An 11,359-nucleotide genomic window follows, 5' to 3' on the forward strand; every position below is an offset into this window, starting at 1 on the left:
GTGGATGATTTGTACTGGAAGGGGACCACCTATTATTTCCCACCCCTCCATGAAAACTCAGGTGTTATTGACTCAAATGCTATTTCCTACTTTGTCTGTCTCTAATACTAGCTTCTCCTTAGAACCCCTGCTTAAAATTTTGCAAGGAACAAAAGTATTACAAAATTTCATAGAAAAATGTAATTGTACCTTGACAGAAGGTGTCATTTGCTGCAAAAGTAATTGCAATTTTATACTGTTGAAATTTGCTGTTTGATATTGGAATACATTCTTAAATAAATGTAGTTATGTTTTACATTATTTTAATGTGCATTCCCTACTTTATGTTTTTTTGCTAATGACTTGCTGCTCTTGCTACTGCTGCTAAGTCGTTTTAGTTGTGTCCAACTCTGTGCGACCCCATAGATGACAACCCACCAGGCTCCCCTGTCCCTGGGAGTCTCCAGGCAAGAACACTGGAGTGGGTTGCCATTTCCTTCTCCAGTGCATGAAAGTGAAAAGTGAAAGTGAAGTCGCTCAGTCGTGTCCAACTCTCAGCGACCCCATGAACTGCAGCCTATCAGGCTCCTCTGCCCATTATTTTATATTTATTTTAGACTATGGAAATGATGTTAGACAAAAAGCAAATTCAAGTGATTTTCAAGTGGGTTGTAAAGCAGCAGAGACAACTTGCAACATCAACAGTGCATTTGGCCCAGGAACTGCTAACAAACATACAGTGCAGTGGTGGTTCAAGAAGTTTTGCAAAGGAGACGAGATCCTTGAAGATGAGGAGTGATTATAACTAGTGATTATAATAACCAAAGTGATTATTGTTGCCAAAGAACTCAACGACAACCATTCTAAGGTCATTCAGCATTTGAAGCAAGTTGAAAAGGTGAAAAAGCTCAATAAGTGGGTGTCTTATGAGCTGACCAAAGATTTTTTTAAAATGTCATTTTGAAGTGTTGTCTTCTTTTATTCTATGTAACAACAATGAACCATTTCTAAATCAAATTGTGACATGCAATGAAAAGTGGATTTTATACGACAACTGGCAATGACCAACTCAGTGGCTGGACCGAGAAGAAGCTTCAAAGCACTTCCCAAAGCCAAAGTGTCACCAAAAAAAGGACATGGTCACTGTTCAGTGGTCTGCTGCCCGTCTGATCCACTACAGTTTTCTGAATCCTGGCAAAACCATTACATCTGAGAAGTATGCTCAGCAAATTGATGAGCTGCACCGAAAACTGCAAAGCCTGAAGCTAGCATTGGTCAACAGAAAGGGTCCAATTCTTATCCACGACAGAGCCTGATTGCATGTTGCACAACCAACACTCCAAAAGTTGAATGAATTGGGCTACGAAGTTTTGCCTTATTCACCATGTTCACCTCCATCTCACCAACTGACTACTACTACTTCAAGCGTTTCAACAACTTTTTCCAGGAAAAACCCTTCCACAACCAGCAGGATGCAGAAAATGCTTTTCAAGAGTTCATCAAATCCTGAAGCATGGATTTTTATGCTACAAGGATAAACAAACTTATTTCTCATTGGAAAACATGTGTTGATTGTAATCGTTCCTATTTTGATTACTAAAAATGTGAGCCTAGTTATAATGAATTTGAAATTTATGGTCTGAAACTGCAATTAGTTTTGCACCAAGCTAAATATTACTGCTGATAAGTTAATGTACAAAAATATATTTCTCACTCATGGTGAGACTTTTTCTTTACTACATTCCTTACTGCTCAGAAATGGTTTTCTGCAGTTTAACCTCTTGCTTGTATCTTTATCTTGTTTCTTTTGACCCTTTGGAATTGTTATTTGACCTACAGAATTAGCAAGACTGTTCGTCTTATTTTGTCTTATTTCTATGCTCTTCATCTTAAACAATTCTGAGGACAACTGTTAGGGAAATTAAAATGGAGGAAGTCTTGTTCAGGATTCAGAAGCAGGAGAGCAGGCCTCTGACCTGCTTCTAACCTGCCTGGACACTGCCAGGATTCCGTGCTAGCCCGTGACTAGCCCGCAGCCAACAGCTAGTCAGGCAGTACATTAGATAAGAAAAGGATCAGGTCTTGGAATTTCTTTGAGCTCCAGAGGCCTGGCCAAGTGCACCTAGGGTTTAACAAAATCCCAGGACTCACAAGATAAATGGCTTGGTAAAAATGTTAAAGTAAAACCAGAACTGCATTTTTGTGTGCCAACTCAGTTTGCAGCCCAGGATTATAAGTGGGAACCACCGAAACTGCAATTTTAAGTCTCACTCATGGAGTGGCCCCACTACCCGGACCTTTTCCCAGATGGGACTCCAGATTGCTGTTTACATGTGACGGATAGAGGTTACTTTTGTCAGAATGGTCAGGAAAGAGAGTGACATTGAAAAGTCATCTAGGGGCTTCCCTGGTGGCTCAGTGGTGAAGGATTTGCCTGCCAATTCAGGAGACAGGGGTTTGATCCCTGGTCTGGGAAGATACCACGTGCTAGGAGCAGCTAAACCTGTGCACCACAACTACTGGGAGCCCTGGAGCAGAAATTACTGAGCCCCAAGTGCCTAGAGTCTGTGCTCCGCAATAAGAGAAGCCACCAAAATGAGAAGCCCCAGCATTGCAATGAAAAGTAGCCCCCTTCTACAGCAACTAGAGAAAGCCCTTGTGCAGCAACAAAGACTCAGAGCAATCAAAAATAAGCAAAAAGAAAAGCCATCTGAATGATGGGTAAAGGATGCAAACTTGGTGATCCAGTGCAAAGGCCCTGAAGCTGGATGGGTCTTGTGCCTTCCAAGAACAGCTAGGATGCCTGTGTGGCTGCAGAGATATGAGCTGGGGGAAAACACAGGGAAATGAGGTGAGAATGGTGTGTTTGGGGAAGAGCCTTTTCAGGAACCGCTGGAAGGTGAGCTCACTAGGACGATTTGGCTGCTGTGTGGGGAAGGGCTTGGAGGCCGTGGGAGCCTTAGGAGGCTGACCTGTCCTCTCAGGTTCTGCCTCGACCCCCTGGCACCCCTCTGTGAAACTTGGATGAGGGTGGAGCAGAGCCAGGGAAGGGGCCAAATTGGGCTATGGCTGGAGGTGGAGCAGGCCTCAAGACCTGCACAGACCTCCTTCTAGCGCCACCGGAGTCTCTTCTGGTCTCCCACCTCCGCGAGGCCTGGGGCCTCAGTACCGTCTTTCTGCCGCTGACTTGGCCGGGCGCTTTGGGACCCTCAGGTTTGGCACGCCTTCCTTGAATTTTACTAAATCCTCCTCTGGTTCCTGGTACCCAGCAGTGGCATCCAGGCCGGGTGCTCTAAGGCTGGAGCAGGACCCATGGGGGCCCAGTCCCATTACTCCCTTTCAGAAGTTCTCCACCCAGAGCGCATAGGGTGGACCACAAACATCCAGGAGCTCCGGGACTTGCATCTCTGAGACGGGGGGTTGTTACTGAGGGTGTCTCGGTTCCGGGAGCGCATATTTCTTTTGAGAGATCCGGCGAGACGGGTGCTGACACGCCGATGGGGTAATTCAAACTGTTCATATGGGTAGTGACCTTGCAGAAAACATTTGCTCAAGCCCCTCCCCCCCAACATCCCCCCACCCCCATATCCTACCACATTCTAGGGGATTCCCGGTCACCTCCGGGCACTGCATCTTACTTGGGGATGGCAGTGTCTCCCTGGCAGGATCCTTGCAATGGCAAAGCACCGGCCAGAGGCGCACAGAGAACGAATTCCTTCCTGCTGGGGAGGCGACCCTGGAAAGGGGAGCCAAAGGGGGCCTCGGAGAGGCATGCGGAGGGTCCTACGCTCTGGAATCCCGGGATCCGAGGTGGTCCCGAAGACAGAGATCCAGGGCTGCGGGCTCCCAGAAAAGCTTGGGGCGGGACGCGCGCATCAAGTGTCGCCCTCCCCGCCCTCCCCGCCCTCCCCCGGCCTCAGCCCGCCGGGTATCGACTCGGTCTCCTCTACTCGGGTTATGTAACCCCGGAACGTGGCAGCCGGAGGAGGGGAGGCTAGGGAAACGAGAAGAGAAGAGAGGCGGGGCGCCGGGGTGGGGGGATGGGAAGCCTCGCCTCTGGCGGGGTCCCTCGGTGTCCTTCAGAAAGATTCCAGCCCTCCCCCACCCCGTAACCCTGCCTCCGCCTCAGTTTCCCCTCAGCCTTCTTTCCGTCCCAACCTTCCTGGCAGGGGGTTCTGGCTCTGGACAGATTTCCCTCCCGGGTTGTAGTTTCCGCCCCCAAAGTTCTTGGCTTTGCTACCTAGACTGTCAATTAGCGGTCCTAAGCCTCAGTTTACCAGTTTGTGAGACAAGGTTTGACTGCAGGCCACGGGTAAAATGCCCGGCGCCGGGCATGGTACACAGTAGGTGCCCACTGCGGGACGGGCTCACAGGACTGAGTAGAATCCAGGGTGCCTGGGGCCTTTGCGACGGTAAAGGGCAGAGCCCGAGCGAGGCGGGAGCTCGAGGGGGGACGCGGGGGGGCGGGGGGAGTGGAGATGAGGGCAGGGTCGGTGGGTGCGGAGACCCGGGGCGGCCGGCCTGGGCCCTCCCCTCGCTCCTCCCTTCTCTTCCTCCCCTCCCCTCCCAACCCCTCGGCTCCCGGGTCCGAGGCCAGCGAGCCGGCTGTGGGCGGGCGTGCAGCGGCGGCAGGAAGGGGCGGGGGGCTCCGGAGGCCCAGCAGGAAAAGGCGAGCCCACCGGCCGCCGCGAGACCAGTGCGTCCGCGCCCTGGACCCCGCCATGTGGGGTCTCCTGCTCGCCTTGGCCGCCTTCGCGCCTGCCGTCGAGGTGGGTCTAGGGGCGCCCAGCACCTCCGTGCTGGGCCTGGCGTCGCCCGCGACCACCAAGGCCCCGGTCCCGACCCCCCGTAGCAGCCCGGCTCAGCCGTCCGCGGGGAAGGAGAACGGTGAGCTTCCGTCCTACCCACGGCCCGCTTCTCCCGCTAATCGGTTGTCCCACTCTTCCGACCCCCGCGTGGCGACCCCTCCCCAGCACGCGCGCACACACCTCACACACGCCACACACGCCGCACTCTGCCTAGCGCCTGGTTGGCGACCCTGCCCCACGCGCACACACTCCCTGCGCGGTACAATGGCTGCTGACTCAGCAGCCCTAGTTCCCGGCCAGACCAAGTCAGCAGTCCTGGGACAGGAGCCAGTGGGATGCTGCTTCTTCCAGCCCCAAACCTTCTTGTTTCTCGGATGGGGAAACTGAGGCTAGAGCCAGGAGGAGGGTAGAGAGAGGTGCAAAGACACCGAGGAGGGTGCAGAGCAAGACTGTGTGGGCTTGAGCCAGCGGTTGAAAGGAAAGAACAGGGGAAGGGAGGAAGCGCTCTCTGCCAGGTGCCCTGGAGGGACGCGGCTCTGCCTGGGGTGGGGACCAGGAAGGCTGCCGGACTTCTCAGCTTCTCAGATGTGGCAAGAGAGAGGAGGAAAGCACGGGGATTGGCAGCCTCAGAGGGCTTCTTGGGAGAGGCAGGTGGAACTGGTTCTGAAAGGTAGCTCTGAATTAGGAAGAGCTGAAGAGGAGCGCAGCCAAGAGGGAAACAGTATGTGCAAAGGTACCAACCCCTGACACAGTTATGTGCAGTGTGTGTGTGTGGGGGGGGGGGAGGGCAATCCCTGACACAGTTATGTACAGTGTGTGTGTGGGGGGTGGGGTGGGCAGCTGTGGATCTCAGTGGGGAACCAGTGGCATCTGCCCTGTGCCATGAATGCTTTATACTGAAGGGCAGGCAGGGCAGGGGTCCAACTCTGGAAAGCTGGAAAACCTGGACAGACTTGAGTTTGAGGACAGGACCTCTCAGCACAGTGATGGAAGTGGCACAGAGGCTTTGAGGGCATGAGACTGAGCCTGGAGCTAAGGAAGGCTCCCCGAAATGCATCTGGACTGAGATGTGAAGAAAGAATGGGAATTCGAAAAGAAAGTCAAAGGTGGTGGATATACGATAGGGAAGGGGACAGCCAGGAAAAGAAGGAGTTAAAGAACTAACTTCAGCTCTTTGGAGCAAGCAATAGTTCCTAGTGGCAGTGTAGCCCTCTATTGGTGAGGGCCAAGCAAGTAGTCACACCACAGGGGAGAAGGAATCAAGGAAGTGGCTGGAACAGTAGGTTGGGGTCAGACTGAGGGCCTTAAAGTCCATGCTAAGGTCCTTGGATACGTGTGGTGGGGCCTCCTGTGGACTTGCAGGTTTTCTTGGGGTGGTAGACCGCTCCATTTGAGGTTTCCTGCCATCCTTTCCTTCCCTGCTGCTCTGCCTGTTTGGTCTCCAGGGACTTCAGAACAGCATGTCCGGATTCGAGTCATCAAGAAGAAAAAGATCGTTATGAAGAAGCGAAAGAAGCTAACTCACCCCAGACCCCCAGTGACTGCCAGGCCTTCAGTGACCACCAGCCCTACAGGGACCCTTGACCTCCCTGAGAAGCAAGAACCAGGTACCACCACTCCAAGGGCCTTGCCCAGACTTGCAGTCTCTGGGACATGAACTAATGTAGCTCTTGGCCACACGGGCAAGCTTGGGTTCAGCTTTCCACCTGCTCTGACCACTGTTTCTCTGGTCCCAACTTACTGATTTGTCCCTGTCCCAGACTGTCCCCCTTTGGGCCTGGAGTCCCTGCGAGTTTCAGATAACCAGCTCGACGCATCTAGCAGCCAATCCTTTGGTCTTGGACCACACAGAGGACGGCTCAACATCCAGGTCAGCAAGGCAACCCCTAGGACCTTCTTCCCTGCCCCTCCCACCTTCCCTTAAGGCCTACCCGGTTCTGATTGCTGCGTCCCGTGCCCACAGTCAGGCCTGGAAGATGGTGATCTTTTTGATGGGGCCTGGTGTGCCGAGCAGCAGGATGCCGAGCCATGGCTTCAGGTGGATGCTAGACACCCCACCCGCTTCTCGGGCGTTATCACACAGGGCAGGAACTCCATCTGGAGGTGAGGCAGGACAGCTCCAGGCCAGAAAAGTTATGGGCAGACTCAGGAGGACTGGGGTGGGAGGCTTGGGGGCCACCTATGATCTCTACCCACCTTTCCTGCCAGGTATGACTGGGTCACTTCATACAAAGTCCAGTTCAGCAATGACAGTCGGACCTGGTGGGGGAGTAAGAATCGCAGCAGCGGGATGGATGCGGTGAGAAGTCCCATGGTGGCTGGGGCCCTCTATGCTGGGAGCTGGGCTCCTGGCCCACTGTAGGGTGCTGGGCTGGGCTTGGACTCCTCTGAGGACAAGACACAGGTGCCCACTTTGGCATCCCAGGAGAAAAGGTGGGTGGCACCCAGCAGACAGCCTCAGGAGCCAGGTTGCTTTGGACCATGCCCGCATCCTTCCCAAATACTTCCTCATGCCACAGCTTCCTGCTGGAACACCCCTTCTGGCGATGGGCCTCAGTCCTTGCATCACTTCTCATCTCAGGCTACAGTGTGGGATCCTGGCCAGCTTCAGGATTGCCTGCTGCTGAGTCACATGGCCATATTGGTCTAATGAGCTGTGACTAAACCGGAGAGGATGACTGCCTAGGGCTGCCTGTTAGCAAAGGATGTGGGCAGCGATCTGTGTTTGACACAGAGAGCAAGTGTCTAGCTGAGCCCACTAGAGTGGGTTTTTCAGTGAGCTCACAGGCCTGAGCATCTTCCTGGGCCCTGAGCCAGGCTGCCGGGGTTCAAGCGGCCCTTACAAAGGACTTGATGCCCTCAGGTATTTCCTGCCAATTCGGATCCAGAGACACCAGTGCTAAATCTCCTGCCTGAGCCCCAGGTGGCCCGTTTCATTCGCCTGCTGCCCCAGACCTGGCTCCAGGGAGGTGCATCTTGCCTCCGGGCAGAGATCCTGGCCTGCCCAGTCTCAGGTGGGGAGAAAGACAAGGGTTAGTTGGGCAGGGCACACCCTCCCCTGGGAATTCACCATTTACTGTGAACTCATCCTCTACCAGATCCCAATGGTCTGTTCCCTGAGGTTCCCGTGCTGGGATCCTCCGACTCACTAGACTTCCGGCATCATGATTATAAAGCCATGAGGAAGGTAACCCCTATGACCCAGGAGGGAGGATCTGCTCATCTCAGGTCTCCTGCCCACCAGGGCATAACTTGCTATGATTGCCCTCATGTCCCTCTCCATCTCACCCTCTTTTTGACCCCTAAACTTCTACGATTTCCCTTGCTTTGGTGCCTCTCTTATTCTGACCGTTCCTTCCTTGGCTGCTGCCCCCTCCTGTATTGCGCCAATGGTGTCCCCATCGTATGGGCCCTCGCAGACTTTTGAAGTCCTTCCATGGCCTCGTGGGGTCTGAGCCCTGGGTCTGCTCCTCCCATGCCCCTCACCATGCTACACTCACCCCCCAGCTGATGAAGCAAGTGAACGAGCAATGCCCCAACATCACCCGCATCTACAGCATCGGGAGGAGCCACCAGGGCTTGAAGCTGTATGTGATGGAAATGTCGGACCAGCCTGGGGAGCATGAGCTGGGTACTGGCAGGTGGGGTGGAAGAGGTGGGCACAGCAGCAGGGAGGGGCAGGTGCATGAGCCAGCTGCAAGCCCCTATTTGTTCCCAGGAGAGCCTGAGGTACGCTATGTGGCCGGCATGCATGGGAATGAGGCCTTGGGGCGGGAGTTGCTCCTGCTTCTAATGCAGTTCCTGTGTCGTGAGTTCCTGAGAGGGGACCCGAGAGTGACCCGGCTGCTCACCGAGATGCGCATTCACCTGCTGCCCTCCATGAATCCTGACGGCTACGAGACTGCCTTCCGCCGGGTAGGCCACTTGGGCTGAGGGCCAGTCTGCTCCTTCTGCCATGGTGCCTGGAGCCTGCTTCGCTTGAACAGACTTCCTCCCCGGCAGGGCTCAGAGCTGGTGGGCTGGGCAGAGGGCCGCTGGAACCATCAGGGCATTGATCTTAACCATAATTTTGCTGACCTCAACACACCACTGTGGGAAGCAGAAGATGAAGGGCTGGTACCTGACACTGTCCCCAACCATCACCTGCCACTGCCCACTTACTACACTCTGCCCAATGCCACTGTGAGTATTCTGGGCCACCCTGGGGGCCTTTGTCTCTGTCTCCCACTCCTCTGACCTGCCCTTGTCCAGGTGGCTCCTGAAACATGGGCAGTGATCAAGTGGATGCAGCGGATCCCTTTTGTGCTAAGTGCCAACCTCCACGGGGGTGAGCTCGTGGTATCCTACCCCTTCGACATGACTCGGACTCCGTGGGCTGCCCGCGAACTCACGCCCACCCCGGATGAGGCTGTGTTTCGCTGGCTCAGCACTGTCTATGCGGGCACTAATCGGGCCATGCAGGACCCAGATCGACGACCCTGCCACAGCCAGGACTTCTCCCTGTACGGCAGCATCATCAACGGGGCTGACTGGCACACAGTTCCTGGGAGTATGTGCCCGAGGGTGGGGTTACCCCATTCCCATACACGTGAAAAGAAAGTGTTACTCACTTAGTTGTGTCTGACTCTGTGCAACCCATGGACTGTAGCCCGCCAGGCTCCTCTGTCCTTGAAATTCTCCAGGCAAGAATACTAGAGTGGGTTGCCATTCCCTTCTCCAGGGGATCTTCCTGACCTGGGAATCAAACCTGGGTCTCCTGCATTGCGGGCAGATTCTTTACCAGCTGAGCCATCAGGGAAGCTCTAGCCCCATCCCCATAACCCTGCCGCAATGAGACAGTCTGCTCTCACATACAGCACCAGTGTCAGCTGTCATCAGGAAGTGTCTCCCAGAGGAGGGCACTGGGAGGGCAGGGCTCCTGTCCTGCCTGCTTAGGTTCCAGTGTCTGTGGTACCCCTAGGCATGAATGACTTCAGCTACCTACACACCAACTGCTTTGAGGTCACTGTGGAGCTGTCCTGTGACAAATTCCCTCATGAGAACGAGCTGCCCCAGGAGTGGGAGAACAACAAGGATGCCCTTCTCACCTACCTGGAGCAGGTCGGATCTGAATTCCTCCCACTCCCCGCCTGCCCGAGTCACTACTGACTGGTCTGTTCTCCGTGTTGGACGCATCTCCCAACACGGAGGTCTCCTCAGGTCAGGCTGAGCCATTCTGACTCACCAGTGCCATGGGTCACACTCGCTTGGCATCAGACTGCCTTGGAGGGATACGGGATAGGAAGCAGAGTTTGCCAGCAGGGTGGTGTCAGACATTGTTGGAGAGTGGGAGTAGACCTGCCTGTACTCCAGGCAGTGTCCATGGAGCAGACCCAGAGCTGTTCTCAGAAAAGACTCTGATTATGCAAGTGCAGGAAGTACCCTGGCATAGACACTTCACTTTCCGCAGGAACTCATGTCCCTTGGAACGACTCCGTAAGTATAGTTTCCAAAGATTCTAAAAGACAAGCCCATAACGAGAATCAGTGAACTCGCGGAAAGCCCAAAGATACACCCTCCTGCCAGGCGTTTATAGTTGTCTTGGTCCAGATGCCATTTTTCAGTCAGGAGATACTTTCACCAGAGTATTGTCACCTAGGAACAGTAGATGCAACACCTCTATCAAATTTGTAGGGTACAGAGCCAGAAAATAAACTGGTCACGGAAGCAAAGGGATTTTGACAACCTTTCCCCACACAGGTGCGCATGGGCATTGCTGGAGTTGTGAGGGACAAAGACACAGAGCTTGGGATTGCTGATGCTGTCATTTCTGTAGATGGGATTAACCACGATGTAACAACAGGTGGGTGTTGGGGGGAGGGGATTGGGGCAGTGCGGGAGGCGTTAACCAGGTCAGAAGCTTCAGGCCACTGGACGCTGATCTTGCCCTTCACTTGTCTCAGCATGGGGCGGGGATTATTGGCGCCTGCTGACCCCAGGGGACTACATGGTGACTGCCAGCGCAGAGGGCTACCACACAGTGACACGCAGCTGCCGGGTCACCTTTGAAGAGGGCCCTGTGCCCTGCAATTTCCGCCTCACCAAGACTCCCAAACAGAGACTTCGAGAGCTGCTGGCAGCGGGGGCCAAGGTGCCCCCGGACCTTCGGAGGCGGCTGGAACGGCTGAGGGGACAGAAGAATTAACACCTTCAGCTGAAGAGCCCCAGAGGCTTGGGCAGGCTGGACCTGTCCAGAACTGGAGGAGGGGTCACTGGGTGGGGAGGGCAGGACAGGGAGTAGGGGAAAGGTGCTTGGGCTCATTAAAGCTATTTGGCGCCTCAGCCAGTCTTCCTGTGGTCTCTATGTCCCAGATCCTCTTCCCTGATCTCATTCTGCAAACCCTTGGCTACTCTCAGTTAACTTCTGGAAAAATAGTACGGAAAGAGGATCCCACCTGGGTTCTTCCCGAACCAGGGCTTGGCAGAGCAACTCATCTCATCAACCCATTAGCTTCTGCAGCAGGTGACACTTCGTGCTGTGGAACATTCTGTAAGCACCTCCTCAGTGCCAACCATGCAAGGAGTCAAGGGTA

The 11,359-nt window shown here is 54.3% G+C and overlaps 1 protein-coding gene across 2 annotated transcripts; it reads left to right on the plus strand.

Moving 5' to 3' along the window:
- Positions 1 to 4,629: 4,629 nt before the first annotated feature.
- CPXM1 (carboxypeptidase X, M14 family member 1) lies at positions 4,630 to 10,971 on the plus strand. 2 transcript variants are annotated; one of them, XM_068987408.1, is made up of 14 exons: positions 4,630 to 4,866; positions 6,233 to 6,394; positions 6,548 to 6,657; positions 6,751 to 6,890; positions 6,996 to 7,086; positions 7,651 to 7,801; positions 7,886 to 7,974; positions 8,295 to 8,418; positions 8,506 to 8,702; positions 8,790 to 8,969; positions 9,039 to 9,336; positions 9,748 to 9,887; positions 10,527 to 10,629; positions 10,730 to 10,971. In XM_068987408.1, exons 1-14 carry the CDS (start codon positions 4,701 to 4,703, stop codon positions 10,969 to 10,971), a joined length of 2,193 nt encoding a protein of 730 aa, XP_068843509.1. In that variant the 5' UTR covers positions 4,630 to 4,700. The 2 variants fall into 2 exon arrangements, with proteins under 2 accessions (XP_068843509.1, XP_068843510.1); XM_068987409.1 differs by having other exon boundaries at positions 9,039 to 9,114.
- Positions 10,972 to 11,359: the final 388 nt, after the last annotated feature.

This window comes from Capricornis sumatraensis, chromosome 15 (genome assembly GCF_032405125.1).
Source record: "Capricornis sumatraensis isolate serow.1 chromosome 15, serow.2, whole genome shotgun sequence".
Lineage (NCBI taxonomy): Eukaryota > Metazoa > Chordata > Mammalia > Artiodactyla > Bovidae > Capricornis > Capricornis sumatraensis.

Excerpts from the sequence above, each read along its gene's own strand:
- CPXM1 (XM_068987408.1), top strand. The coding sequence starts at position 4,701 with ATGTGGGGTCTCCTGCTCGCCTTGGCCGCCTTCGCGCCTGCCGTCGAG. Across the intron at positions 7,087-7,650 it reads GCAGCAGCGGGATGGATGCG|GTATTTCCTGCCAATTCGGA; the intron begins GTGAGAAGTCCC and ends TGATGCCCTCAG. Across the intron at positions 7,975-8,294 it reads ATTATAAAGCCATGAGGAAG|CTGATGAAGCAAGTGAACGA; the intron begins GTAACCCCTATG and ends CTCACCCCCCAG.